The following is a 26,303-nucleotide window of genomic DNA, read 5'->3' on the forward strand; positions in this document are numbered from 1 at the left end:
CTGATTTTATCAAAATAAAGCAATTCGGTTGACTCCACATGACTTTAAAAAAAAAGAAGCCTTAGGAAAAAATGGAAATTCTTATATTTTTGTGCCTGTTTAGGACAAAGTTCTTGGTTCCCACTCAAATCTTGGTGAAATAAATGCACATCTCAAAGAGCAGCTCTTTAATACACACATGTGTTCTTGCTAATTTAATTCCTCTAATTCATGGTTCTGCTGCCCTCATAAAATTTTTTTACAGAGTGTGCTGAAATCCAAAAATCTAAAGAGCAAAAAATATTTTATTGGGAACATGAGACTGATTGTCAGGTCAGGACCAGTGAAAGTCTGCAACTGGATATTTGCTGATCTGGTCTTCTTAGGAATAAATAATAATTTCAGAGCCAGAGATTTCCAGTTTTAGGTTTGCTACCCCTTCCTGATGGAGAAATCCACCTGCAGGGAGTGGCACAGAGATTAAACAAACAGAAAATTTGATTTTTTTATCTCTTTGAGAAGATATTTTTAGGTCATAACGGTTTTAGGGGCAGGGACCTGTTGTACTTGGGATATTTGGAATGGATCAGGAGGAGGGAGGAGAGTTCAGGGCACATCCCTTTGATGGTTCAAAGACACCTTTGCCCTGTCCTTGGGAAGGGTAAAGCCCAGCTGGAAAAGAGGTGGATTCCTGGGAAATGGAAGAACACACCTCATTTCACTGCCAGTTTCACAGCTTTGGGAGAATTTGTTAATTTGTGCTAACAGCTTTTGCAGCCTTGTCAAAATAAATGTCCAGTGCAGGAAATTCAGCTCAGGCTGCCTGGAGGGAAGGGATGTTCCTTGGAGGGTGGGGACATCCTCAGTGCAGAGGGAGACCAGGGCTGAATATGGGATTTCTCCCTTGCCCTGCCACCTCAGACAGCCCACAGCATTTACCTGTGCCCCATTCTCCTTGGAAAGCAGAAAACTCTGCCTTTTCCTCACCAGCCACTGTAAAACCTGGGGAAATGTCCCAAGTTCCTGTGTGAGGGGCGCCATGGAAGCAGGATACAGACCCCTGCTTTCCCTCCGGTTTGAAAGGCAGCTGGAGAAAGGGCTTTACAGTTTCATTTTTAGAAGGCTTGGAAGTCTCTTCTGACTCTTTCTGTCCTGTTTTTGGGTTGTATACACGTAGGAATCTTCTAAGAGAGAAGCTTTATCAAATCAGGCCTTAGGTCTGTTACTTTTCTGAGTACAGCTAAGCAGTTAGCTAAGTTCCGTGTGAAAGAATCTTGAAAATGAAAGTCACTTAACACAAGTTCATCTTTTGAAGAAAACCAGTTTGCACCTTTAATAACAAAAGATCTGTCCCATGAGAATCCACGAAGAAAATACATAAACACCTGGGAACAGAAAAAGTCTTAACAGGTACACACAAATACCTCCTAACCATTGAACTGAGTGGCAGGAAAACACCCAGCCAATTGGGGTTAAACACAAAGTCTGCGAAAACTACAGAAAAATGAGTTATGGGAATAAAGAATTGGCTTTTCTGCATGAAGAACCTGCTTTCTGAGCCGTTTTTGCCCTGCAGGTACTATGCCATCTGCTGCCAGCCCCTGGTGTACAGGAACAAGATGACCCCGCTGCGCATCGCGCTGATGCTGGGGGGCTGCTGGGTGATCCCCACCTTCATCTCCTTCCTCCCCATCATGCAGGGCTGGAACAGCATTGGCATCATTGATCTGGTGAGTAGCCAAGCAGGGACACTGATCCAGTGTGCTGGGTGGGTGCTGGATGTTCCCTAAAAAGCAATTTTCAGGGAAAGGGGAGAAGAAGGAGAAACTTCTTGTTGAGAGTGCTGAGGGGCTGCTGAATTTCTGCAGGGGTCTTTAAGGGGGTGAGGTGGCTCTGTCGTAGAAGGACTGGGACAGGGACAGGGGTGGCCTGGGAGAGGATTTTAGCCACATTCACTTTCAGTTCAGTGAGGAGTCCTTGGAAAAGAGGCCCAGCCCGGCTGGCCCGTAACAACACCTCAGGGGTCCTTGGTCCCCTCAGCCTTTGCAGCTCTCAAATAAGAGGCAGGATTATTCTCTTGGTAGAATACACAAGAGCTTGTCGTGCCAGGACAAGGGAGGGGCTGCACACTGCAGAGGGCAGGGTTAGATGGGATAGTGGGAAAAAATCCTTCCCTGGGAGGTGGTGAGGCCCTGGCAGAGGTTGCCCAGGGAAGTGGTGGATGTGTCCAAGGATGGCTGGGTGGAGCTTGGAGCAACCTGGTCTAGTGGAAGGTGTCCCTGCCCATGACAGGGGGTGACACAAGAGGATTTTTAAGGTCCCTCCCTATTGGAGTTCTGGACGCTGAGAATTTTAGACTTTCTGGGCTGACAGACTCTGACTCCCAAGAGAGCACTACATTTGACCTGAGGCCGTAGAGAAAGCTTCCTGAATTGATTGATTGCACTGAGATAATGAGCATGTAGTTGACACCTCCCAACCCAACCCATTCTCTGACTCCCACTTCTCCCCTCCTTCCTTGCCTCACCCTCCCTTCCGCACCCCAGATCCAGCAAAGGCAGTTCAACAAGGCCTCCAACTCCACCTACTGCATCTTCATGGTGAACAAGCCCTACGCCATCACCTGCTCCGTGGTGGCCTTCTACATCCCCTTCCTGCTGATGGTGCTGGCCTACCACCGCATCTACGTGACGGCGCGGGCGCACGCGCGGCAGATCCGCCTGCTGCAGCGCGCGGGGAACCCGGCCGAGCCCCGCCAGGGCCCCCAGGAACCACGGCAGAGCCTTCAGGAGACACAGCAGGGCCCTCAGGAGACACATCAGGGCTCTCAGGAACCACGGCAGGGCCCTCAGGAACCACGGCAGGGCCCTCAGGAACCATGGCGGGGCCTTCACGAGCCATGGCAACACCCCCAGGAGCCACATCAGGGCCCTCAGGAGCCACGGCAGCACCCCCCTGACCAGCACAGCAGCCACCGCATGAAAACAGAGACCAAAGCTGCCAAGACCCTGTGCATCATCATGGGCTGCTTCTGCCTCTGCTGGGCCCCTTTCTTTGTCACCAACATCGTGGATCCCTTCATTAACTACACAGTGCCCGGCAAGATATGGACGGCCTTCCTGTGGCTGGGCTACATCAACTCGGGCTTGAACCCTTTCCTCTACGCCTTCCTCAACAAGGCTTTCAGACGTGCCTTCCTCATCATCCTCTGCTGCGGTGACGAGCGCTACCGAAGGCCTTCCATCCTGGGCCAGACCGTGCCCTGCTCCACCACCACCATCAACGGCTCCACGCACGTGCTGAGGTGAGTCTGCCTTCAGAGGCTGCCTAGAAGGCCACCTAGGCTACAGTGTGACAGGAATAGAGATTTGTTAAAAGCCCTTCACAGGACACACCTTGGGCAGTGCCAGAGCCCGGCCGTGGCTCCACCCCAGATGGATCCTGGCCACGAGTTCTCACACTTTCATAAGTTTGGGCCCATTTCCATCCTGGGGTTCCGTGTCCAGTTCCAGCCCCAGGTGATGCAGTCCCACCCTCCCAGGTTGCTCCCCTCCATTCCCTGCTGTTTGCACTTTTGGGGCTGAAGCTGCAGCGGTGTCCTTTGTTGTGGGGCTGGAAAAGGATTGTTCTGCGTCAGGAACAATCAGGAGAACTTGCTGACTTTATATGAAATTCAGAGTTCTGTATCAGTGCAGTACAGAGTCTGGAAAATATGAAAGCTCAAACTGAAGGCATCAGCCCAGGGCTGCCCAGAGCCTGCAGCCGCTAGCAAGAGGAGTTTGTACAGGATTGCTTTCATTTTGCAGTATCTTGGTGGTATCAGTGCTTAGAAAGGGAAGGGACAAAAGCAATCAGACAGCCTGGGTTTGTAGGGAGCAGGTGTGGGCAGTTCCTCCAGAGCTGTGCCCAGAAAGAGCTGGGAGAATGCAAAGTTGTGTGTGAATTTTGGCATCGTTTGGTCTGAAGGGAACAACGTGACCCTGTGGATGTTGCCTGCTGCATCTTCTTTAGCAAAGGGACCAAAAGTTTCTGCAAATGAGGAGGTTGTGGCAGTGGGGTTTTACAGCTGCTTTTTGTCCCCTGGCAGGGAAAGCAGTGGCAAGAGGGACAGACCTTGTGCTGAACTCAGCTATGACACAAGTTAGCACAATAATGAGCTGTAAATCGATGGGGATTTCTGGGTGTTGAGGGCTCTGTGCAACACCAGACTGAAAAAGCCAAAATCATCTGAAAAATGCTGTGCTCCCCTTGAAATGGAGTGTTTGCATTTCTTCTGTCACCAGTAAGTATTTATTCAACACAAACCAACAAACTCCTGCCTCCGTGAATCATTGAACTCTTGTACAGCACAAGTGGATGGGGAGCCAGGTCAGCATTGCTGGAATTCCTGGAGAAAACATGTTGTGAAATTTTGCCATAGCAAAGAAGACTTTGGGTGAAATGTATTTGAGCAATGATCAGAGCAGACAAACTCTGGAACATCTGGGTCAGGGAGGTCACTCTGCTGTGTTCCCATTTCCTCTCAGAAGTGCTCAGAGCACTGCATCGCTCTCTTCAGGGAAAGCTCTGGTGAGAGGTTTATTTACCACTCCTTTTCCACCACTGAGAGGTCTTCTCCAAATGTCAATAGGATTTCTCCAAGGGGAAAACACTTCCTGATTTTTCTCTTGAATGAGCCAAGAGAAACAAAGTGGAAAAAAGCAGAAATGAGCACCTGGGGGTGTTGGAACTGCAGTGAGCCCCCGTGCTCCCTGCTGCCACTGGAACAGGAGTGCAGCAGCTCAGGCTCCAGTTTTTAGAGGTTTAACAGCTCCATGGATCCAGTGGAATAAAAATAAATCCCTGGTGGTAGGAAAGTGGTCAGAACTGCTGTGGAGCAAAAGGATGAGTGATCACAGAATCCTGGAACCCCAGAATGGTTTGTGTGGGTGTTTGAATGGTTTGTGGTGGTTTTTTGAATGGTTTGTGATGTGTTTTGAATGGTCTGTGGTGGTTTTTGAATGGTTTGTGATGTGTGGCGCTCAGCCAGGGTTCCCGCACAGCACAGGTGTGCTGGGGGTGGAGCAGTGATCCCACCCCACCTGGGAGGGTGGGATTTCATTGAGGGTGGGATTTCATGGGCTGCAGCTGTGGCTCAGTTCAGGAAATGCAGAGGTCGTCCCTCAGAGCTGTTCCTGGTGCACCCAGCAGGTCTCTCAGGATCTGGGCTCACAGGTAAAATATCTCCTCCTGTTCTTTTTCCTTCCCTGAGCACTCAGGCAGGTGAAGAGACCACGGAGCTTCCCAAGGCAGAGCAGCACACTCAGTGCTGGGGGTTGGAAAGGGTTGAAATTTCTGGGAACTTTGATGATCCTGCAAGATGAGTCAGAGCTCTGAGAGGTTCTGTCTCCTTCAGGAGAGTTCATGGACCCCAGCTGGATGTTTTGGGCTTGCTCTGCCCTCCCCATGTTCCCCCTGTTTCACACTGGATTTGCACTGGGCATTTTTGGAGGCAAGTGTGGAGTTTTTGTGCTGGTGGCACCTGCAGAGCTTTGGAGTCTGTGTTGCCCCTTCTTCAGCAGTTCCTTTATTCATGGCACCATCAGGGAAGAGTTTTCCCCCTTGCCAAGGGGCTGATAAAGCACATTCCCACTAAATTCTTTTTTTGGAAATTCCTGAGCAAAAGCTTGAGAGATAGAGCAAATGATGAGCATTTAAAATGGTGAGTTCAGTGATATTTCATTTGTTTTGCCCAGGGCAGGGCAGCCAGAGGTTGCTCAAGATGTGTTTTCCACTCCAGAGGTTTCAGTTCAGGGATCAGCTCCCTGTGCCAGCAGAAGTGGCTCCAGACCAAGCCCAAGCTGAGGGGATCTGATTGCTGCCTGGAAATGCTAATGTTGTTGTTAAATAGTCAAGAGGTAATTTGATTTTCACCTAAATTTCATTAGCTGCCAACCTGGAAAAGAATTCTCTAAAAATATGGGGGATGATTAGACTCAGTAACAACTAAAAAAAGAGTTTTGTCATTTCTTGAAGGAGCTTTCTTAATTTTTTAATGAAGCTTTGCCAATATTTACAACCAAACTTATGTTCCAACTTGCCTGGCGTGGTTTCCCAGCTTGGCAGCAGTGCCAGCCTGCACAGTGCCATTCCCTGTGGCTGGGGCTGTCAGGGCACAGGGAGCTGTGACAATCAGAGGTCCCTCAGACAAATTTGGGCTGAGTTAGGGGAGATTTGGGATCTGCTGCAGGGAGGGTCCAGGGGCAGAGGAACCCTCAGGTGCAGGACTGGGTGTTCCACAAAGCCCAAGTCACCACCCTGTGTCAGAGGAGCCTCCTTCCCCCAAGCTCTGCTCCCCAAAGAGCAGGAACTGCTGAAGCCTTGTCCCAGCTCCAAAAATGCCTCCCCAGAGGGAGCAGAGGGCTTCTGATAAGAGAAAAGCTTCTTGTAATTGTGTTGAGTGAAATCAAGATATTTATCTTGTTTCCTACAAAGGAGAGAGGGATTAGAGGTTTACAATAGCACAGTTGCCTTCAATTTTCAAAAGATAATCTCTTTCAATGTGCCTGGATGTTGGAAAGAGAGATTACAGTGCAGTTAAACCCCTTTTTGTCCTTTGGCCCAATACGAGATTTGGGATCAGAAGTTCTGCATCAGTTTGTGTCTGGTGGGGAAGCCAAGGCTCTGCAGGGCACCTGGAGCTTTGGAAGGACTGAGATGTAACTCATCTTTGTCTGCTTTAATGGCATGATTTGTGCTTTGGGCAGTGAAGGTGTTGTGGTGGGGCAGGGTCTGCCTTGCAGCTGGAATTAGGGACCCATGGCCAGGGCAGAGCCCTCAGCCCCACATTCCCCACATTCCAACTGCATTTAGATAAACCACAGCCATCCCTCATAAAGCAGCACCTTTTGGATCCAACTCCCAGTCCTTTGCCAGTCTTTCCACTCACTCCAGAGGTCCAAAACAGCATTTAAAACTAATTTTGGTGCCTGAATAAACTCCATTATGGATAGAACTTTGCTCTCCGCCTACTCTCCTTCTGTTTCAACTGACCTTTGAATGTGTTAGGCTGGTTCTCTCCTCTCCAGAGATTAATTTGGTTTATCAGCAAAGTGTTTTCAGACAATGCAAATCAGCATGTGCAAAGAGCTCCACATGCCTTAGGGTTAGAAATTCTATGGAAACCTCAGCAATTATTGTCATGTTCTGTTCTTCCTCGGGGCAGCAGTATCTACAACTCAGAGCTAATTGTGTAAGTGCATTTTAATTTTAGGTTCACTTCTTTGTTCTTCTTTTCAATAATTCTCTTCCTTTCTGATTGCTAGAGGAGAATTTATTTAAGCACTGTATGCACCACCCCATTGTAAAGTCACAATGTGGAAAACTCCCTGTTGCTGTGTTCAAATTGCTTTTAAGGCTTTTGGAATGTCTGTGGGAGAGAAAACCTTGTTATTCCCAAGATGTCTTGGCCAGAAATTTGGTATTTCCAGGAAGGTGTCGAGGACTTTCAGCACATCTGATGTGATGTGACTGGTTTTTAACAATTTGCCATTTTTGGGATCCCTCCCATTGCCTGTGGTGCTCACCCACCTGTGAGCCCAGCCCCTGGACAGCTCCAAGCATCTTTCCACCTTCAACTTTCCATTTCAAACCAGGAAATTGGCATTTGAGGGTTTGGTTTGATTTATTTGGCATGGCAGAGGTGATCCTTGCCACCATCTGCTGTTCAGTGCATCTTGAGTGGGTGACCTGGCCTGGGAATTGATCCAGAGCCAGCCTTGCTTTGGGTTTGCCATCAGTAAAGCTGCACTTTTGCTATGGGAATGTGGGAATGACATCCTGCCCTGCAAATATTCCATCCCTATTAAATCCAGCTGCTTGGGGCTGCTCCTGCAGGAGCTGATGATTTCCAGTCCTCACTTCTGCATTAATCTGTTCTGTGGCTGTGGCAGACTATTCCAGGCACCCAGAAAAGAGTATTTGGAAATGCAGGTAACCAGATTTAGGAGGCACTTTGGGAACTCCCCAGGGTCTCCTACCCAGGCCTTCTGCTGGGCTGCCCTTAAATTGGATTGGAAGGCATAGCCACATCCCAGGCCCGGGTCTGAAATGAATTTTGCACAGTAATCCTTGGGACAGGCTTGGCTGTGTGCCCTTTCCTTGTTCTGGCTGGGAACGGGAGCCTTGCACGGTTCATCCACAATTCCTCCCTCCCTCTGCTGCTGTTTCCCCTCAGAGCAGCCAGAATTCCCATCTTGCTTCATTCAGCCTTCCCTGGCAGTGGTTTCAAAGTCAATCACATCCCGAGTGTGGATTGTGTCTGCCACTGTCACTGACAGCCCTTCAGAGATGCTCCTGAAGATCTGGCAGGAGGGTTGTTAATGAGCCTGTTAATTTGTGTCATTCCACGGAGCCATCAAAGCGCTTCAGGAACGGCGGAGCATGTGGCACTAAAGAGATTTTTGCTTTATCTCTGCAGTGTTTGTGTTATCATGGAATCCCTGAGGCTGGAAAAGCCCTCCAGGATCGAGTCCAAGCTGTGCCCCATCCCCAGCTTGTCCCCATCCCAGAGCACTGAGTGTCACCTCCAGGAATTCCTTGGGCACCTCCAGGGATGGGCTCTCCAAACCTCCCTGGGCACCCCCTTCCATTTTTTTTGTACTTTGCCCTGATATGATGTCACAGCCCAAAGATGTGATATCCACACAGGAGCCTTTTGCTGCTCTGAAATCCTTTCCTCTCTCAAAATGAAGTCTAACAATTCCTTTAACCTCCATGCTGTCCCAGCTCTGAGTCCTGGCAGTGCTTTTTCCACCACTGAAGTGAAGCCACTTCTGAAAAGCACATAAACAACAGTTTAAGTGCAATACACAGCAATATATTGTGGAGATTTATTTAATAATTGAAGGAAAAAATATGGATTTATCCCTTTGCAAAGCTACATGAAACAGAGCAGAGCCAAACAGGCAAACTCAAGAAAAAATCAAGACACTGGTCATGTCTCACATTAATGTTATCTATGAGTAACTTTATCACAGATTGATCTGTCAGTGCACAGGAGCAGTCCCACTTTCCACTGATATATTAAAGGCACATTAATGCATTCAGGGAGATTCATGCCCTGTGCTGCTTTTGTGACAGGCTTTTACAGCACCAGAGCTGGTGTTTATTAGCACTGAAAGCACTTCATAACACTTGGAGCCAGCTTTTGAGACAAGAACTGCACAAAGCAACCGCTCCACAGGCAGGGAAGCAATTAGGAGTGACACTGCCACAAGTGCTGCCAGGAGAGCCTCAGAGAGCTGGAGGGGGGGATGTTTTATCCTGCAGGAGTGTCCCACCCACCTCCCTGGCAGGGACGCAGCTCCTGGGCATCCCTGCAAATCCCTCCTTGGGTACAGCGCTGTCCAGTCTGCGGGAGTGAGGAGAAGCAGGCTCTGATCACTGCTCTGGGATAGGGACAGCACCCAGGGCAGGGCTGGGGCTGGGTCAGGATGGATTTTGGGAAAGGTTCTTCCCCAGAGGGTGCTGGGCACTGCCCAGGCTCCCCAGGGAATGGGACACTGCTCCAGAGATGCCCAGGGTGGGATTTTGGGGCTGTGCAGGGCCAGGGGCTGGGCTGGATGATCCTGTGGGAACTCAGGATATTCCATGGTTCTATTCTGTGAGAGAAACCCATAAAACAGCAGCTCACAGAACTCAGGGAAATGAATGATGCACTTCAGTGACAAACCAATTCCTCTGTTTTTGAAAGGATCTTTGTCCTTGATAAATTTTAAAAAAAGCCCATAAAATCCTTTAAAATAAGCTGCAAGCTAAATTAATTTCCTTAAAACCCTCTTTCCCCTTATGCTTGGCTTCATATGTGTTTGCCTGGGGAGATTTGGCTGTAAAATTTTGTCTGCTCACCTTGGAGTCCTTCTTGGCCCAAAACTCATAGTCGGGCACCCAGGCTGCTGGGCTGTCCTGGAGCCCCCTGCCCTCCTCTCCTCCCTCGTGGGCTCTCCCGTTTGCAGGCACAGCACACACAGAGCTCCCAGGCTGCTGTTTCAGACTCAGCCACACTCAGGGACAGTTCTACATTATCCTCTCATGGCATAAGGAAGGCTGTTTAACTCTGAGGAATTGTAGATGCCTGAAATTTGATTTCTTCCAGTCCAGGAGTGCTGTTTTATAGAGGAAATTTCTTTTCCATGTGCACCGTTTCAGGCTCCTGTTGGCTCAGGAGAAAAGTGCAGCATGAGGGAGAGGTTACAGCTGTTTTAGGAACCCCTGGAATTCCCTGCTGCGCTCCAGGGGATTGGTGAGAGACCAGCAGCCCACAGAAGGGGATTTTGAAGCTCGTCCTTGCAGGCAGGAATAGATCCAGCTTTGGGAAAGGTGAAGTGGTGACTGCTGTCCTCCTGCACTGCAGACTGAGTCAGGGAGCTCAGCCATTGCTCTCCCATCTGTACCTAAACCCCAGCCCAGCACTTCCAGCACATTGGAGCTGCCAAAAGACTCCAGGACCACCAGCCAGGGGTCTCCAGCAGCTCTGCACTGCCTCATAAATGAGATTTTTTAGCAGTGAGCATGGCTGGTAAAATCATGGGGACAAATGAAGTGGCCAAGTTACAACTCCCTGGACTTTGGTTTAAAGCCAGCTGTGGCTTCCTCCAGGGAGGATCCTCAGAGCAGAGGGATGGTTGGTGCTCAGGGAATGGTTGGGAGGAAGGCAGGACCCAGCTCCCAGATCCCTTCCAGAGCAATGCTGGAGAGATTTTGGACAACAGGCTCAGAGAATTCCTGCCTTAAACCCTGTGGGGAGATTTTCTTGAAAAGCAGGATGATTCCCAGAATGGTTTATGGAGAAAAGGACTCCAGCTGATGGCTCAGGTGGTTCTAAGTGAAAGTCAGGCTCCTTTCAGTGGGAGGTTTGGGGATGTAGCTCTGACTGATGCCATTGACTGCTCAGTGTTTGATGTGGGGCTGTTTCCCAATTAACCAGCTCTGTGTTTTTTCCTTTTTCCCCTTTAACTCCCTCACTGTGTCTGTCTTTGCTCCTTCCTGCACTAAAAGTGGCTGTTCCTCTGTCTCCAAGCTCCTCCTGCTCTTCTGCAGCAGACCAGCTCCTGTCTAGCCATGACCATGCTCTGTAAGTCCCTTCTTTTATTACTGCAGCTCTGTCTGTTCACTGTTTATTGCAACCCACTGTAAACCCTCCTTGATTTGTGGCTTGACACTTGTGGGGTGGAGGCAGCAGCCCCAGGGGAATGGGAATGTCTGGCAGGGCATTGGGAGAGGGCTTCTGGCTGCAGGGTAATGTGGATAACAGGGATTTTCTCTTTGGGATGGTTGTTCTCACTCCAAGGACGAGGCTGCAGCACTGCAGGGTCTCCTCAGCGGGCAGCACGCACAGAAAAGCAGGATACAGAGAGTGGGTTTGGATATTAGGGAAAATTCTTCCCTGGGAGGGTGGGGAGGCCCTGGATCCCTGGCAGTGTCCAAGACCTGTTTTAAGTTGGTTAAACCTGACAGCTCAGAGGCTTCCCCTTCCCTCAGAGGTTCCAGGAACACAGTCTGCGTTCCTGCCACCATGGGAATGCTCCAGGGCCAGGCACTTCCACACATGCAGCTCCAGCAGAGTGGGATAAGTGTGGAATTGGCTTCCTCCTCAAAATGGTTTTGGAACGAGGGCAGGGGAAAGGAGCAGGGCTCACCCCAGGACTGAGAAAGTCCTGGTGGTCGCAGGGACAGCCTCCCTGTGTGTGACAAGTCACAGGGACTGACAGGACACAGGGAATGCCCCTCTCCCTTCAGTGCCACACCCCCCAGCAGCTGCAGCATCCCCAGGCACCCATCCCTTCACCCAGCCCCAAATCCTGGGCACACTGCACAGCTCCCTCTGAACCTGCCGTTATCCCAACAGGTCTGGGGCAGGCAGGGGTTCCCTCTCCTTTTTCTCTTCAGTGCTTCTGTTCATTCCTCATTAGGCACACAGATTTCAGCAGCTCCTTTACAGCAGCAGAGCTCAGGGCAGTTTCTGTTCCCTCCATCTGGAAGTTTCCCCAGGGAGGTTCCCTGGGAGGGTTGGGCACACGGGGAGGCAGAGCTGAGCTCAGGCTGCAATCTGCTCCCTGGAGCTGCTCTGCAGAACACCCAGCACTGGGGGAGAGCTGCCACCACCCCTCCCAGGCCTGCAGGAAACAGAATCATGGAATGGTTTGGAAGGGACCTTAGGGCTCACCTCTTCCACCCCCTGCCATGGCACCTTCCACTCTCCCAGGTTATTCCCTGTCCAACCTGGCCTGGGACACTTCAGGATTCCTCCCATTTTGGGATCTAAGGCTTCACTGAGCACTCTAAGGTCTCCATTGCAGCTGGACCCAGCTGTTATTCCCTCAGTCCTTTGTGCCAGGTGTCTGTGAAATGTCCCCTGTGAGTGTTTCTGTCTGCTCTCACCCCTCTGGAAGCATCCCTGTGTCCACCCCTCTGTTGTGATCCATCTTCGCTGCAATTTTCCCAAAAAGCTGCACTGGAGAGAGGCTGCAGGTGTGCTCTGCTGGGTGTGCTGCTCTCTCTGCTCTCCAGGGGAGTTGTTGCCTCTGCCTGGAACAATCCAAGCTGCTGCCAAACCCTGTGACCCTTGGACATAGCACCTCTCCCCTGCTTCTGCTGGGCACAGAGAGGAAAATCTTGATTTTTCCATCATATCTATGCAAAGTAGTTACAAAACCTTTCCCATCTGGTCTGGTAGGATTTTACACTTCCCTGGTCAAAGTGACAAATGCCTCCCTCAAGATCAGGACAGCAGCAAAATATTCAGATTCAGGAAGCAACAAAATGCATTGGGAAAAGGTGCCCTGGGCAGCCTCTTCCATGCTCTGGGCCAATTTTCCCTGGTCTGGAGAGAGAACTGGGGTGAGAAAACTGCTTCTTGTTCTTCTGCTCCTCTCTTTGTCCTTGTTTATGTCCCCCAGTTGATTTTGTCACAGCTGTTATTGATGAGAGCCTCGGTGAGGCTGCACAAAAGTTACTGGAGATCATGCTGGGCTTTTTTGAGACTTAGAAGCACTGAGAGAGGAGTTGCCAGTGCCTGTTGTAGGAGCACAGCTGATTGAAACACCTCAGGCATCAGAAAAAGTGCTTTCAACTTGTAACTCAAACCTTTCCCCACAATGGTCCTTGGAGGCTGCAGGATGTGCCTGGAAGGAGAAGGAAAAGCTCCTTTTTGTCTTTTTTCCTACATCAACAACCCCTTGGTGTGGTAAGGATGATCCCTGCTGGGAGCTCTGCCTGTAGTGGTACAAGAGATGCCTTGGAAAGAGGCTTCAGCAGCAGAAACCAGGGGCAGCCCAACTTTCCAAAGCATGAATCCTTCAGTTTTGAGGAACAGAACTAATGGAAATACCCAGCCTGGAAGAGGCCTCCAGCTGGAAGGGCAGTGAGGATGATCAGTGCTTCACTGGCAGTGGCTCCAGGATGAACTGAGCTGGGTTTGGGGCCCTTTGCTGGGCAGGTGCAGCGGGTGCCCTGCCAGCTCCACGTGCTTTTCCCAGCACAAGGAGCTCCAGGGCTGGGCGGCAGCTCTGGCTTGGATCCAAAGGGAAGGAGAGAAAACTGCCATGGGGGAATGAGGAAAGAGAGGGAGGTTTTCCCTTTTATTCCAGTTAAACCCAAGGTAAAAGGGGAAACAGGCATGTGTGTGTGTGTGTGTGTGTGTGTGTGTGTGTGCTCTGTGTCCCAAGTGCAATTCCAACAGCAGACTGCAGCCAGCACCTCTGAAGGCTTCTCCAGACACCCTCACTGGGACCTTTTCCTCAAGATTTCAGGGATTTGAGCTGAAGCTGCTCCTCCATCCTCGTTCCTTCCCCCCGAGGAGCACGAGGAGGAGCAGGGGGATGGAGCCTCGCGTGGTGCCGATGGCAGCGCCATTTCCAGAGCTATCAACAGTGTCATTGTCATAGCTCTTGGAATGGTTCTGCCATAAGCACTGGACTGCCAGCTGCCGTGCTCGGGAGGGCCTGGCCCACCTGCAATCTCCCTCTGTTGGGATGGAGCCAGTTCCTGAAGGATGGATGGAAGTTGGCCCTCAGAACTTGAGAATCCAACCATCACCACGCTCTCCTGACCCACAAATCCCTGCAGAGATGGCTGATGCATCCACGCCTCCCTGCTTGGGCCAAGAAGAAGCAGAAAGTCCATGGAAATGTTGGGAGCAAACCAATCAGGCTCTGCTTGTCTGTTTTTGGGAAGAACTGTACTTCTACAGTGAGTTTGGGTGCTCAACTTGCTCATCCTAAGCAGGCCACCCTTGGAAGGTTGTTGTGGCACTCCTGTGGAACTCCTGTGCTGCCCTGCAGTTGTGTTCCTGAAGGAATCACAGCTAGAGAGAAGATCCTGTGACAAAATCATCAGGAGTGGAGCTGTCAAGCCGAGCAGGAGCATCAGGAGCCCCGGGGTCACAGGACAGTCCCTGCCTTGGCTGCCTTTGTCCTTGCTCCAAGAGTTTCCCTGCAGGGTTCTGTGTTTTGCCATCCCAGGTTCTTTTTGGCAGAGAAGAGGAGGAGGCCCAGCAGCTCCAGGCCTTGCTGGGCAAAGAAATCAGCGTGGATGTGCCAAGGTCCCAGGAGGTGCTGGGGAAGGGAATTCCCACCAAGCCCTGGCAAACAGGGGCATCATTCCCTGCTGGAATTCCCATTCCATGGCAGCTGATCCCCTCTGGGGGCTGGCTCAGGCTGTGGGTGTGCAGAGAAGGGACCAGGGCACAGGGGGCAAAGCTTTTGGAACAGGAACCAGCTGTAAACTTGACAAATCCCAAATCTCCCTGTCTGCCATGAGCCTGATTCCTGCTCCAGAAGATCCCACAGGGATGTGAGAGCCCCAGCAAGGGGAAACGTGTTTGTGGCTCAAGGTGTGCAGTACCAGGGGTGGATTCTGCTCACTGAAGAGTCCAGGCATTTGTGACCAACCCACAGTTTGCTTGGCCAACCCTCTGGAGACATTCTAAGAACTAATTAATTCTTTCAGCTTCTGGATTAAACTCTTGTGCAAAACATCCCATCAAACAGAGACCATTATATGGTGTGTTAGTGTAATTAAATAAAGAGAGAACTGAGCTCCAGAGATGCCCACAACACTTAATTAAGATTAATTAAGCAACATGAATTACAGTTGGAGAGGATGAAAGGGAGCAATTCAGAACTGGCTCAGCAAAGGGGTGGGATGCTGGGTTCATAAATTGTTTTTCAGAAGCCACGTTGATTCCAAGGGGTTGGGTTTAGCCCTGGAGCAGCCCCATTCTCCTGGCCAAACACAGGGATCCCTGGGCAGCTGGAGCAGTGAAAGTCTGGATTTCTGGAGGCTCCTTAGCACAGATAAAGCTCTGCCAAAATAAACACAAATTTCTTTCACTTCCTCTCTGAGGCAGCAGCGTGATTGTCATTCCTTAGAATCAGAGAATCCCAGAATGGGTTGGATTGAAAGGCACCTTAAACCTCATCCAGTTCCAACCCCAAAACACCTCCCACTGTCCCAGGCTGCTCCCACCCCCAATGTCCAACCTGCCCTTGGGCACCCTGTGCCAAGAATTCCCCCCAATCTCCAACCTAAACCTAAAATGGTTTGAAGCCATTTACTAAATTATTGGGCAAAGCACATCTTTGGTTGCCTCAACATAACACAAAGAATTGTGCTACAAAATTGGGTTTATTTTGTGAGACCCGTTATTGCTGTAGGAGAGCCCAAACTTTGGTCAGTTACACTGGAAACTTGATGGGTGAAAAGCAATTTTCTGTTCCATTTGCCACATGTATCACTGCTTTGCTCTTCCTCAGAAGGAGCAGACATAAATCTGAGCAGATTTTATTTACCAAAGCAGGGACTAGGGCAGAGATTTATGGACTGTGTCATCTCCTCTGAAGCAGAAAATGGACAGGCCCAGGGGCCACCATGGGATGGCACAACCTTCAGGAGTTTGAACTTATTTGTTTGCTCTGCACAGCAAATTTGATGGCAATGTATAAAGAAATTGAAGGGTAGGGTGTCACAGGTGGCTCAGACACTCAGATCTGCAGAAGGACCAGAAGAAAGCACAAAATATCAGAAATAACCTTGTGTAAGGAGCAGGGATATGGAAATAAAGGGTTTACACACACACACAGGTGTTTTGATGGCCTTGGTTGCCTCCTGCTGTTCGCAAAATCAATTCATTGATCAGTGGAACTCTTCATGTCATGTCCCAGTCTGCAGGGAATTTCTCTAAGGAATGATCTCCACAGGAGCTGCTGAGAGCTGGTTTTACTCTGAGCAAAAGAAAACCCCAAACCCATCAGAGAATAAATAAATATTTGCTTGTTTATGGTCCCTTGTTTTTTGGCTTCCCCTCATCCTCCCCACAAAATAAGTGTGTTTTATACTCAGATTTCTGCCCCTCCTTGCCCTGGACAGGGCACATTCAAATGCTGAGCTTGACATTTTTCTTTTGGGCACCTTCAGGAGATTTGAGGCTCTGCTCTTTAGGATGCTCAGAAGAAAAATAAAAGGTTTTCCTCAGGTCTTTGTTCCACAGAGGTTCAGAGGGTCCCCGAAATCCCAGAGGGAGCAGGGCCTGGCACCACCTGCACAGATCCTCACGGGAATAATTTGAATAAAACCCCAGGAGCAGCTCCTGGAGAGGCTGAGGTGGGATAACAGCAGCAGCACAGGAGGTTTGGGGACAGAGGGACAGAAGGTGGGGACTCAGCAGCCTCTGAATCACAGCAAGATGAGGCAGCAGCTCCTGTCCCCCTCCTGCAGAGGATCTGACCCTGCTGGGAGAGAGCTCTTGGCAGGGAAGGGGATGAGCCAGGGGAGCATCATCCTTCCTGAGAACAGGGGAAGGAACAGAGCCCAGGCAAGCTGTGCTCCTTGGCTGGGAACCTGCACAGCCTGAAACGGGAGAAACTGCCCAGGGAAGGAGGCTGGGAACTCATTGGGAGCCTGAAATCCCAGCCTGCACTCAAAACCAAGGCTGTGCAGGGAGGATCTGGAGATTTTATTCAAATTCAGCATCCACTGCCAATGTCCCCATCTGTGGTGTGACATTTAATCCTGATAAAAGGCTCACAGAGGATGAGGAGTGGGGAGCACAGCTCACAATTAATTAATATTGTTCACAATCTCAGGGATGGAACTGTACAAATTCACAGCCAGTGGGTTGTAAGGGAGAAAGTCCAAAGCCAGGAATGTGCTACTTTAATCACATCAGAGAATTATTAATTGGAAAATCTGGATACAGAAGGAAAGGGGAGAAGAAACTCCCACTGAACACAACACGGTGGAACCTGGTGTTTGCTCTCTCAGCAGGATGGGGACCTGAGGAAAGGCAGCCAAATAAACTTAAATTAAAGTTGTGATAAGATTGATACATAAGATTTACTGAGCTTAACCTACAACAGGTCCTAGCTGAGATGTTAAAGGCATCACAAGGTTATTTATTGTTAATTTTAAATTGGTTTTTTCTTATTAAATTTAACAGGTTTTAATTGACTGGTTTAATTTAACAGGTTTAATTGATTATTTAACTGGTATTTTGTTATTTAATTTTTATGTCATTACTCCATTACAAGAAAATAGAATTTTCAGCCCTTAAATGAAATACCTTAAGGTAGGCACAGCTTCCCAGCACCACCTTGGGGCTGTACAGAGTTCCCAGGACACAAAACTGTGGATTTGGCAGGACAAAAGGCAGGGAGGGCTGGGTGAGCCATTCCCTCGGGAGCAGAACTCTCCCCTCAGCCTGGAGGGTGGGAGGGAGACCCAGCTGCTCTGGGGGAGTTGGTGCCATTTGCTCCTGAGCAACCCAAAGCAGTGACAGGAACAATGTGCACATGGCAGCCTTTTGTTATCAAACACATGATGCTGGGCACAAAATCTGCTTTTGACACCTAAAAAAAAGCTCTGCTGTTCACACACAAAGCAGGGAAGGAGGGGGAATTGTTTGCCAGATTTCAACGAGCTGTAATTCCATTTTCCACTGGGTATTTCAGTAGAGAAAAGCCATCAATTCCCAGAGGGAGAGGGCTGGTAAATACTGAAAGGGAGGTTTGGATCCCCATCCCTGGAGGTGGCACTCAGAGCGCTGGGCTGGGGACAAGGTGGGGACAGGGCACAGCTGGGACTGGATGGGCTGGGAGGGCTTTTCCAGCCTGACATTCTGGGATTCTCCCACTGTGGCACATTTGAAACCTGACAAACTCCCCTGCACAGCTCCAGGTTTTGCCACTGTTTCACTCCACAGCTTTAACAAATGTAGGTTGTTTTTTTTTTTCCCAGCAGATAAAAGATGTAATTATGCCAGTGGTGAAACTTCCATTAAAAAAAATCTTTCTCTTCCATTTGAATATTATTAATTGATCCTGCTTGTGTTTCATTAATTGAAACACTTAAACCCAGCAGCTCCCATCTGGGGGTGGCTGGGAGCTGCTCCTAATGGGCTGCTCTGTGTCTGAGCACTTCCAAGTGCTCTCCTCATTATCAGATTGGGGCTCTTATGGCTGCAGCATTAATTATGGTGCAAAAACGAACTGGAGGCCAAAATCTGGAGCTAATTAGTGCCTATAATGGAGCGCCAAGCTTAACATTAACGAGAGAGAGATGGAAGTAGGGAGTTAATGGGAGAAAAAGGGGGGAAAGGGCTCCTCTTCCCCACATCCCCTGTGTGGCCTCTCCCATTTGTTTATTTGTTTACCCTGGTTTATAATTAGCAAATGCATTTCACTCACTGCAAACAAGGAGCTCCTCGTTGATTCTGAAATTTGCTTCATTTCTGTCCTTTGGTGCCCAAATTGCTGCTTCTGTTGTGGAAACATCAACTCCTGCAACATTAAAATGGCACAAATTTAAAGCAGAAGAGCTCAGCAGCTCTGGGCCATCCCCAGCTCGTGGTTTCTGTCTGGATCCCTTGGTTTCCATCCCCAATTCCTCCTTGTAATACCCAAATTCCAGGGTTTGCAGCTGAAGTTGAGCAAAACATCCTGCAGTGGAAAATAGGGAAGATGACAAACATTATCCAGGTGGACCAGCTGAAAGCAGAAGGAGAATGGGAAAAGGGAAAAATGATCAAATTCAGCAATTGCGGTGAGGGGGATTGGAAAGCACCACAGAGAAATTCATTAATAGAGCCTGGAATAAAGAGGATAAAAAAGGAAGATGGAAATGAGCACCTGCAGTCCCAGGGAAACAAAATTTGGGTGAAATTCAGCAGGAGAAAACCAAAAGGAAACCAGATGCTGAAGGGTTTGGACATTTCATTTCAAGATCCTATTTCAGGTTATTATTTGTCTGCACTTCTAAACATCCTGCCTGAAAAGGATTCACAGCTCCTGCAAACACAAAAATAAAGGGACAGAAGGGGGTTTTGCCAGAAAAAAGAGAGATGATGGAACAATGGGGAAAAAAGGAGAGACACAAATATATTGGGAGATGCTCTCTTTGTTTCCTGAGATTTGTCAGAGACAAAAAAAAATCCCCTCTTTATCCTTTCTTTTTTTTAATGTTCCTCTTATTGAAGAGAAGTAAGTATTGACTTACTTGAGAACTGCTAATTTTAAATCTGGATTTCTGCAGAAATCCTATAAAGTGCACTGGAAGCTGGGTGGTGTGGGCTGGAGACAGATGTTTTATAAAACCTCTGCCTGATATTTAGCAAAGAATGACAAGGGCTGAGTTCAGCTCCCAAGGTTGGAACAGCATTATTTGATTTAAAGATAATTAAGAGATTCAGCTGAACTGCTCAGGAGTGAGAAAATAAACACTTGTCATGAGACAGAGAGAGATTTGTGTTGAGATTTGACTACAAAGGACTCTAAAATCAACATTGCTGTCAGAGCCATGTAAATAATTCAGCAATCCCAACATTTTCCCAAGATCTGGGTTTTCACATTGGGCTGTAATGGGATAATTCAATTTATTCTTACCCTGCTCTAATGATTTTATGCTGGTGGCCAAGTGCAGAACTTCACTGCAGGGATGGGAGCAGGATAAATTCAGCCCAGAGGTTACAGAGTTACTGGGAAGCTTTTAATTTTCTGGAGTCTGTGAACCTGGGAATGCTGAGAGAGGGATAATTCTGCTCTCATTTGTGGAAGTTTCATATGCAGCTGCATTAAAAGCAAATGTTTTGTGAAATTCCGTTTAATTTGGCCCCTGTGGATTCCTTTTTTCAGCAGAAGAGGGAAATGGAGCAATGCATGTTGTTCCCAGTTCATTCTGACATTTGGTGCAGTTCAGATTTGAGGGTTTTGCTCTTTCAAAGTGGAAAAATATCACAGATTAAAATAGGGAATTCCAGAGATTCTTGGATTTTGTCTCACACTTTTCTCAGTTCTCTGTTTCCCAGCATCTCCCAGTTTTCCAAAAATACCAGAAGTCCCTTTCCAGGCAGACAGCAGGAGGGGACATTCCTGATGTCCTGGAGGACACGCTCCGATTTTGCTCCTGGCCCTCTGCAGCTCCACCTGTGGGATCTTTCCTGGTGCTTCCAGCCTGGGGAATTCCTGGTGCCACCCACACCCATCCTGCACTTCCAGGCCTTGGTTCCTGGGGCTTTGTGGCTGCCATAAAACACAGAAATTAAAAAAAAACCCAAAAACCTCTTTTCTACCCATTCCTGACACAGGAATGGGGCAGCGCAGAGCCAGCACAGGCTGGGATAAAGCACAAAAATCATCTGAAGCTGCACTCTTCCCCTCACTTTTAGAGTGGTTTATGAATTCTGTTGTTTTCTAATTCAGAATTTATAATTCTGGAAGTGAGCAGATGGTGCAAGGCTGATTTCAGGGATGTGTTCATTGAAATCACCTCTGCCAAGTGATTGTTCACCACAATCCCCACTGCAGAGCAATTATTTGTTCCTGCTCTTGGAAGTCCCTCTGGAAGCAGCAGAGCTTTGAGGAATGGACACGAGATGGAGGGTGAAGTTCCAGCAGTGGTGCTGCAAATATTCCAGAGGAAAATCACTTTGGGAGAGAAAGGAAAATGCAGGGGAAAGATAAATTGTGGAGCAACACAATTGTCAAATCTTGGAAAAGTTTCCATCCTTCATTCAGCTTGGAAGCTCAGTTCCATTTAAAATGTGGCTCCAGCCAACTTTTACCTCAAAACCTTTTCTACCCTCCACTGTTTTAGGTGGTGGAGGAGAAAAATTGTATAAAAATAAATTATTGAGAGCCGGATTCTGCTCAAGCCAAATGCAAATCCTCCCAGTTTGTCCCATTTTACATCATTTGATCTTGTTTTCCTCTGGTCCCAGCAAATCTTTCCTGGGTGCTCCTGCAAATAACAAAATGTTTGTGATGCAGTGAGAGCCATCAGCCCCTACTTGCCTTTTCCTTGGAGATCTGTTCCAGGTGGGATGGTGGCTGCTCCTGGGGGAGTTTCTGGTTGTAGATGAAGGAAGAAAAGTGTTTGGAAGTGTTTCATTTGGAGCTGGGCTTCAGCAACTGGAAAAGGAGGAAATGAAGACACAGGCAGTGAATGTTCACTCCCAAAATTGCCAATATCACAGTGGGGAGATCAGTCCCCCGATAAAAACAGAAAAGGGCATTGAACATCAATTGGAGTCTGCTCTTTTCTACCTTTTTCTTCTTTGTTTTATCTCACGAGGAGTTGAAGACTTGCTCCAGATCAGAAATGGGGAAAATATCTGAAAGTGGAAAAGTTTGGAGAATGAGAAAAGCAAACAAAGTGAACAGGAGCATTGCAGTGAATTTGATACCTGGATTTTCTCTTCTGTTCTTGCATTCTCTGGGGGTCTCTCAGTAACTATTTTGCATTTGTAATACAAAAATTACAAAGGGATTTGTGAATACAGCCAAAGTTGGGCTTTAGCACCTTTTTGTGTAGCTCAAGTCTAAACTTCCTGAGCCATTTGTGCACCCAGTGAGACCTGAGGTGCCCCACACCAAAATCCCCCCACCCATCCCAATTTCTGCAGCAAAATCTCATCTGTGCCTATTGTCCTTCCTTTTCTGAGCACAGGGAGAATGGATTTAGTGGCAAAAGCCCAAAGTTGGCAGCTCAGGTCCCTCCTGCACACAGGCCAGCTGCAGAACCTCCCCTGAGTGTCCAGGGACTGCCAGGACAGTCCAAAAGGGAAGGAATTCATAAAGAAATCAGCTGTAAAGTGGGAAGGGTTTATTGAACAAAGAGCAAAGGCAGCTGCGCACCCTGGTGGGTTTGGGAAGGTGGGAAATGCAGGAGTGCAGCCACAAACCCCTCAGCCAGCAGGGTTCAGCTGCGGCTGATGCCTGGCGTTAGCCTCTCTTCATAATTTTATTTATGACCAATGTGATCCAAACCCTCACAGTTCCTGTCCCTGAGAGCTCAGGGCTGGTCCCAGGGACGAGGACTGAGCAGGACCTCTGGGAAATGGTGTCTGGTTTTCATTCCAGCTGGGGAAACCAAACCCAGCCATTTCTGGGCTTTGCTTTCTAGTAATGTCCAGGGTGGTATGGGGAACAGCTCTGCAGGGAGCAGAAGTGGGAACAGTGCAGCCACTGCATCCTTTGGACTGTTCTCCCTGGGATTTGCCAAATTCCCAGGATGAGCTGGAGCTCCTTGTCCTGCAGAGCCCCAGAGCTCCCCCCGTGCCCAGAGCTGAGCCCAGCTGTGACTCCCTTGGGCTGGCAGCACAACTGTCCCCAAAGTGCCATCAGCACAATTCCAGGGCCGTGGGGAGGGTTTGCAGCAGGTCCCCCCTGCAGGGCAGGGCCTTCCCATTGGTGGGATTTATTGTTTCATAATTTATTTATTAGGGGGTGCACAAATCCCATCAAGGAGCTCATCAGGGCAGGAAAATAGCACAATTGCTGTAGATAATTTACTTAATGCATTTAACCCTTTTAATGTTTTTTTTTTCCCTGCACACATATTCCAGCTCCCTCAGATGTATTTTTTTCTCACACGTACCTGGCTGCTTTATCTTGAAGCCTTCAGCCCACACAGGGAGGGTTCCAGTGCTGCTTCATCCTTGCGTTGTAGGATAAATCCCTTGCTCAGGCACACCAGGTGTGTTCCTGCAGGGGAAGCAGCTGAATTTCAGGTGCAGATGAGAATTTCTCTCAAACTTGCTGCCCACAGGTACCAAGAGCTGAGAAATGAGGTGTATTTTCACAGAGAGATCAGTGAAAGCACAGGGAAAGAGAGAGAACAAAAACTTTTTGTGAGAACAAAAGCAGGGCTGTAAAATCCCAGCTTTTATCCAGCACTAAATCAGTGCTTTACAACTGGCAGGGGGCTCTGAACTTACATTTGAAGGGAAGGGCTGCAAGGTATGGAAAACCCCACAGAACACAAAGGCCTGGCAGCAGAGGACACCTTTAACAGACTCCTGGAGATGTTGGGGATATTTTAGGAATGATGTGCTGGTACCTGAGCAAGCCACGAGCTTCCTCCTGTCCTAGCAGTCCTCTTTCCCCACAGGGTAAACAGCTGGAAGTGTTGAACTCACTGCCAGAGGCTTCAGACAGACACTTTGTGCCACACGACATCCTGGGACACCTCAATGACTCCTCTTTAGCTTAATGAACCTCTAACAATCAGCACCACCTGCTCTTGCTGCTCTTGCTCCACTCTGGGACGGCCGCAGGACACGGAGGAAGGTTTGGATCCTTGGGTGTCCCAGTCCTTGTCCATCAGGATCCTTGGGTGTCCCAGTCCTTGTCCATTGGAATCCTCGGATACCCCAGTCCCTGTCTGTTTGGAATCTTGGATATCCCAGTTTCTGTCTGGATCCTTGGCTATCCCAGTCCCTGTCCATGGTGCTGAGCTGCCCCAGGTGTCAGGGCTCTCTCCGTGTCCTGTCTGTGACAGCCTTTGGCATTCCCGAGGTGTCCTGGCTGGATTGTGTCCCACAGAGTCCCTGTCTGACCTGGTCCCTCAGTCCCAGCTCTGTTCTCTCCCCGTGGCTGTCTCGTTGGAGTCTGTTCAGTGTGAGGTCAAAATGTCTCTGCTTTTCTCTGACATCCAGTCTGTGACTCGTTGGGAGCACATTTTTTAAATTCCTGATCCTTGTTTGAAGTGCTGGAGTTCCAAGGGGTGTTTGAGGGAAATACCTGCACATTCAGTGCCCTGGCCACACCGGGAGCCAGCATCCAGCTGGGAATTCCTGCAGGAGCATCCTCAGCCCACACAGTGCAGCTCACCTCAGACACCTGAAACCCAACAGCTTCTTGGTTTTCAGGGATTGCTTTGACTGCTCCACACTGAAGATTTCATTCCCAAAGCAGAGATTCACACTTTTTAATGTGGGATCTGGATATTTGGAACAATCACTCTCTTAAATACACTTTGGGGTTTGCTTGATCTCATTTTCCATCAGTTTGGCCTTGAGCTGGCACTGACCAAGGTTTGTGTTCCCCTGCCAGGTACAAGGTTTTACACAACGGGCACCACCAGGAACAAGAGAAGCTTCCCATCCACCCCGACCCCGAATCCCAAGAGTCCTGTTTCTAGTCCTGGCCCAGAAGAGGAGGAACAGAAAGGCCTTTTGGGATATCCCAAGGATTCACAGACAGCAGCACTTGAAAATCCATCCATCTGCATTGTCCTGGTGCCTCCTGCAGTGAATTCCCAGGAATGTCCAGCTGTGGGAGCTGGGTGGGAGCACGGGGAGAGTCAGGACTGCTGTCCCTGTCCCTGCAGGAGCAGTGGAGCTGTGCCAGAGCCCTGCTCCAGGAGTGAGGCATTCCTGGCAAAACCAGGACCAAAACAGCTCCAAACCAGCCCGTGCAGGGACTCCTGCTGCTCCTTTCCAGCTGTTCTTTTCCAGCTGCTGATTTCCTTTCCTCTCCAGCTGCCCCCTGCCCAGCTCACCCCATCCTGGAGGTCACAGCTGTGGGGTGGCACCGAGCTGCCCCATCCCTGCTGGCTCTGCCTGGAGCCTGGGCACTGCCAGGGGAGGAGCAGCCCCACGTTTTCTCCAGGAGAACAAGAGGAAATGTTTGCTGCCCTTTGGTTCCAGCCCCAGCTGCTGCTCCCTGACCCTGCAGGGCTCTGCAATGCCCTGGTGGTGTTTCCTGGCCAGGGAGGACCCCAGGGTGTGCAGGAGCTGAGTGGGAACAGCAGGGCCAGCCCAGAGCTGTCCCCATCCCTCCCCTGAGCAAACTTTGGGCGTTCTGAGGCAGCAGAAGCTTGGCCAGGAGCCAGAGCCAATGGATCACTAAGTGCCATCTTGGAAAACAAACCACCTAAACCCTTTTCTAGCTACATTTGGAAGAGAGACTTCTACTTACCTTTGCCACCTTTATTTTTCTATTTGTTGCTGGTCTCTTCCAGTCGAGGCAAGGAGTTTTCCAGAGTTTCCAGTCTCACATTTGCCAAGATCTCAGTCCTCAGCTGCTTCCTGCATGTCGGTGTTGCCACGTTCCTCGTGGGCTGCTTCCCCCTTTGCATGGAAAGGGTGGGCAAGGCTCTGAACTCCTCAAATTTGGGAAAAGGATTTTCATGCAGGATCAAGACCATGAGCCTCGACCCTTTTTAGGTGAAAATCTACCCCAAGATGCCACCCTGAGCCTAGAAAATACAATTGTACTTTGTCATATCGTGGAACCATGTACAGATATTTTTAATGTACAAAGAAAAGCTGACATTATTTATTATTTTTTATCAGGAACATGTGGTTTTTTCATTAAAAGCTTCTAGACCAAGGAGCTTAACATTCTATGTATTATTATTTAGTAATATTTCTGTTGCTATGTGACAGGTATTTACTGCAAACAGACAAATCCCGCTCAGAACAAACAAAAATGTTGCTCAGTAGGAGAAATGTTGTGCATGAGAAGAACAAGTGGCTTCCTGGCCAAGGTGTCTGACTTCTTTAAATACTTCCACAGCAAAGTCACTGATAAAGCTTCACACCCTTTTCCTGTAGGATTCAGGACACTGGGCAGAAACAGCCCCAGCTGGAATGCTGAGGTAGAAAATTGCTGGCTGCTGGAAAGACACAAATTATTGGTGTTTGTGGTGGAAGGTGCTCCTGGTTCATCTCTGGGACCTAGTTGGCAATGACCTGTTTTTACAGGGTTTTATTCCCAAAAAAATTCATTTAACTTTACTCTTGACACCAGAACTGTGGAGAGAAAAAAGCCATTATTGAAAGTTTGGAAAAAAAACATCCAGGGCTGCTTCAGTGCTGTGATCCTCCCCTCTGTGGAAGTGCCCACAGGTATTCTTGGGCTTTGGGCACACGAGGCGGCAGAACAGCTTGGCTTGGTTTCACCTCAAGTGTCAAATTTCTCAAGGAAATCCTGAAAAAAAGCTTTTCCCTGTCCCCATTTGAAGGGCATCACATCTTGGTGTGGAATTTCCTGGAGTGAGATGGAACC

General features: G+C 48.9%; 1 protein-coding gene across 1 annotated transcript in view; it reads left to right on the plus strand.

The window, feature by feature from the left end:
• HTR4 (5-hydroxytryptamine receptor 4) overlaps window positions 1-24,559 on the plus strand; it is a 73,982-nt gene extending 49,423 nt beyond the window's left edge. Inside the window, exons 4-6 of the mRNA XM_030957723.1 lie at window positions 1,556-1,709; window positions 2,526-3,283; window positions 24,345-24,559. Coding sequence (XP_030813583.1) covers window positions 1,556-1,709; window positions 2,526-3,283; window positions 24,345-24,432 — 1,000 coding nt within the window. The 3' untranslated portion in view covers window positions 24,433-24,559. The remainder of the gene's footprint in view (window positions 1-1,555; window positions 1,710-2,525; window positions 3,284-24,344) is intronic.
• Window positions 24,560-26,303: the final 1,744 nt, after the last annotated feature.

This window comes from Camarhynchus parvulus, chromosome 13 (genome assembly GCF_901933205.1).
Source record: "Camarhynchus parvulus chromosome 13, STF_HiC, whole genome shotgun sequence".
In the NCBI taxonomy this organism is placed as follows: domain Eukaryota; kingdom Metazoa; phylum Chordata; class Aves; order Passeriformes; family Thraupidae; genus Camarhynchus; species Camarhynchus parvulus.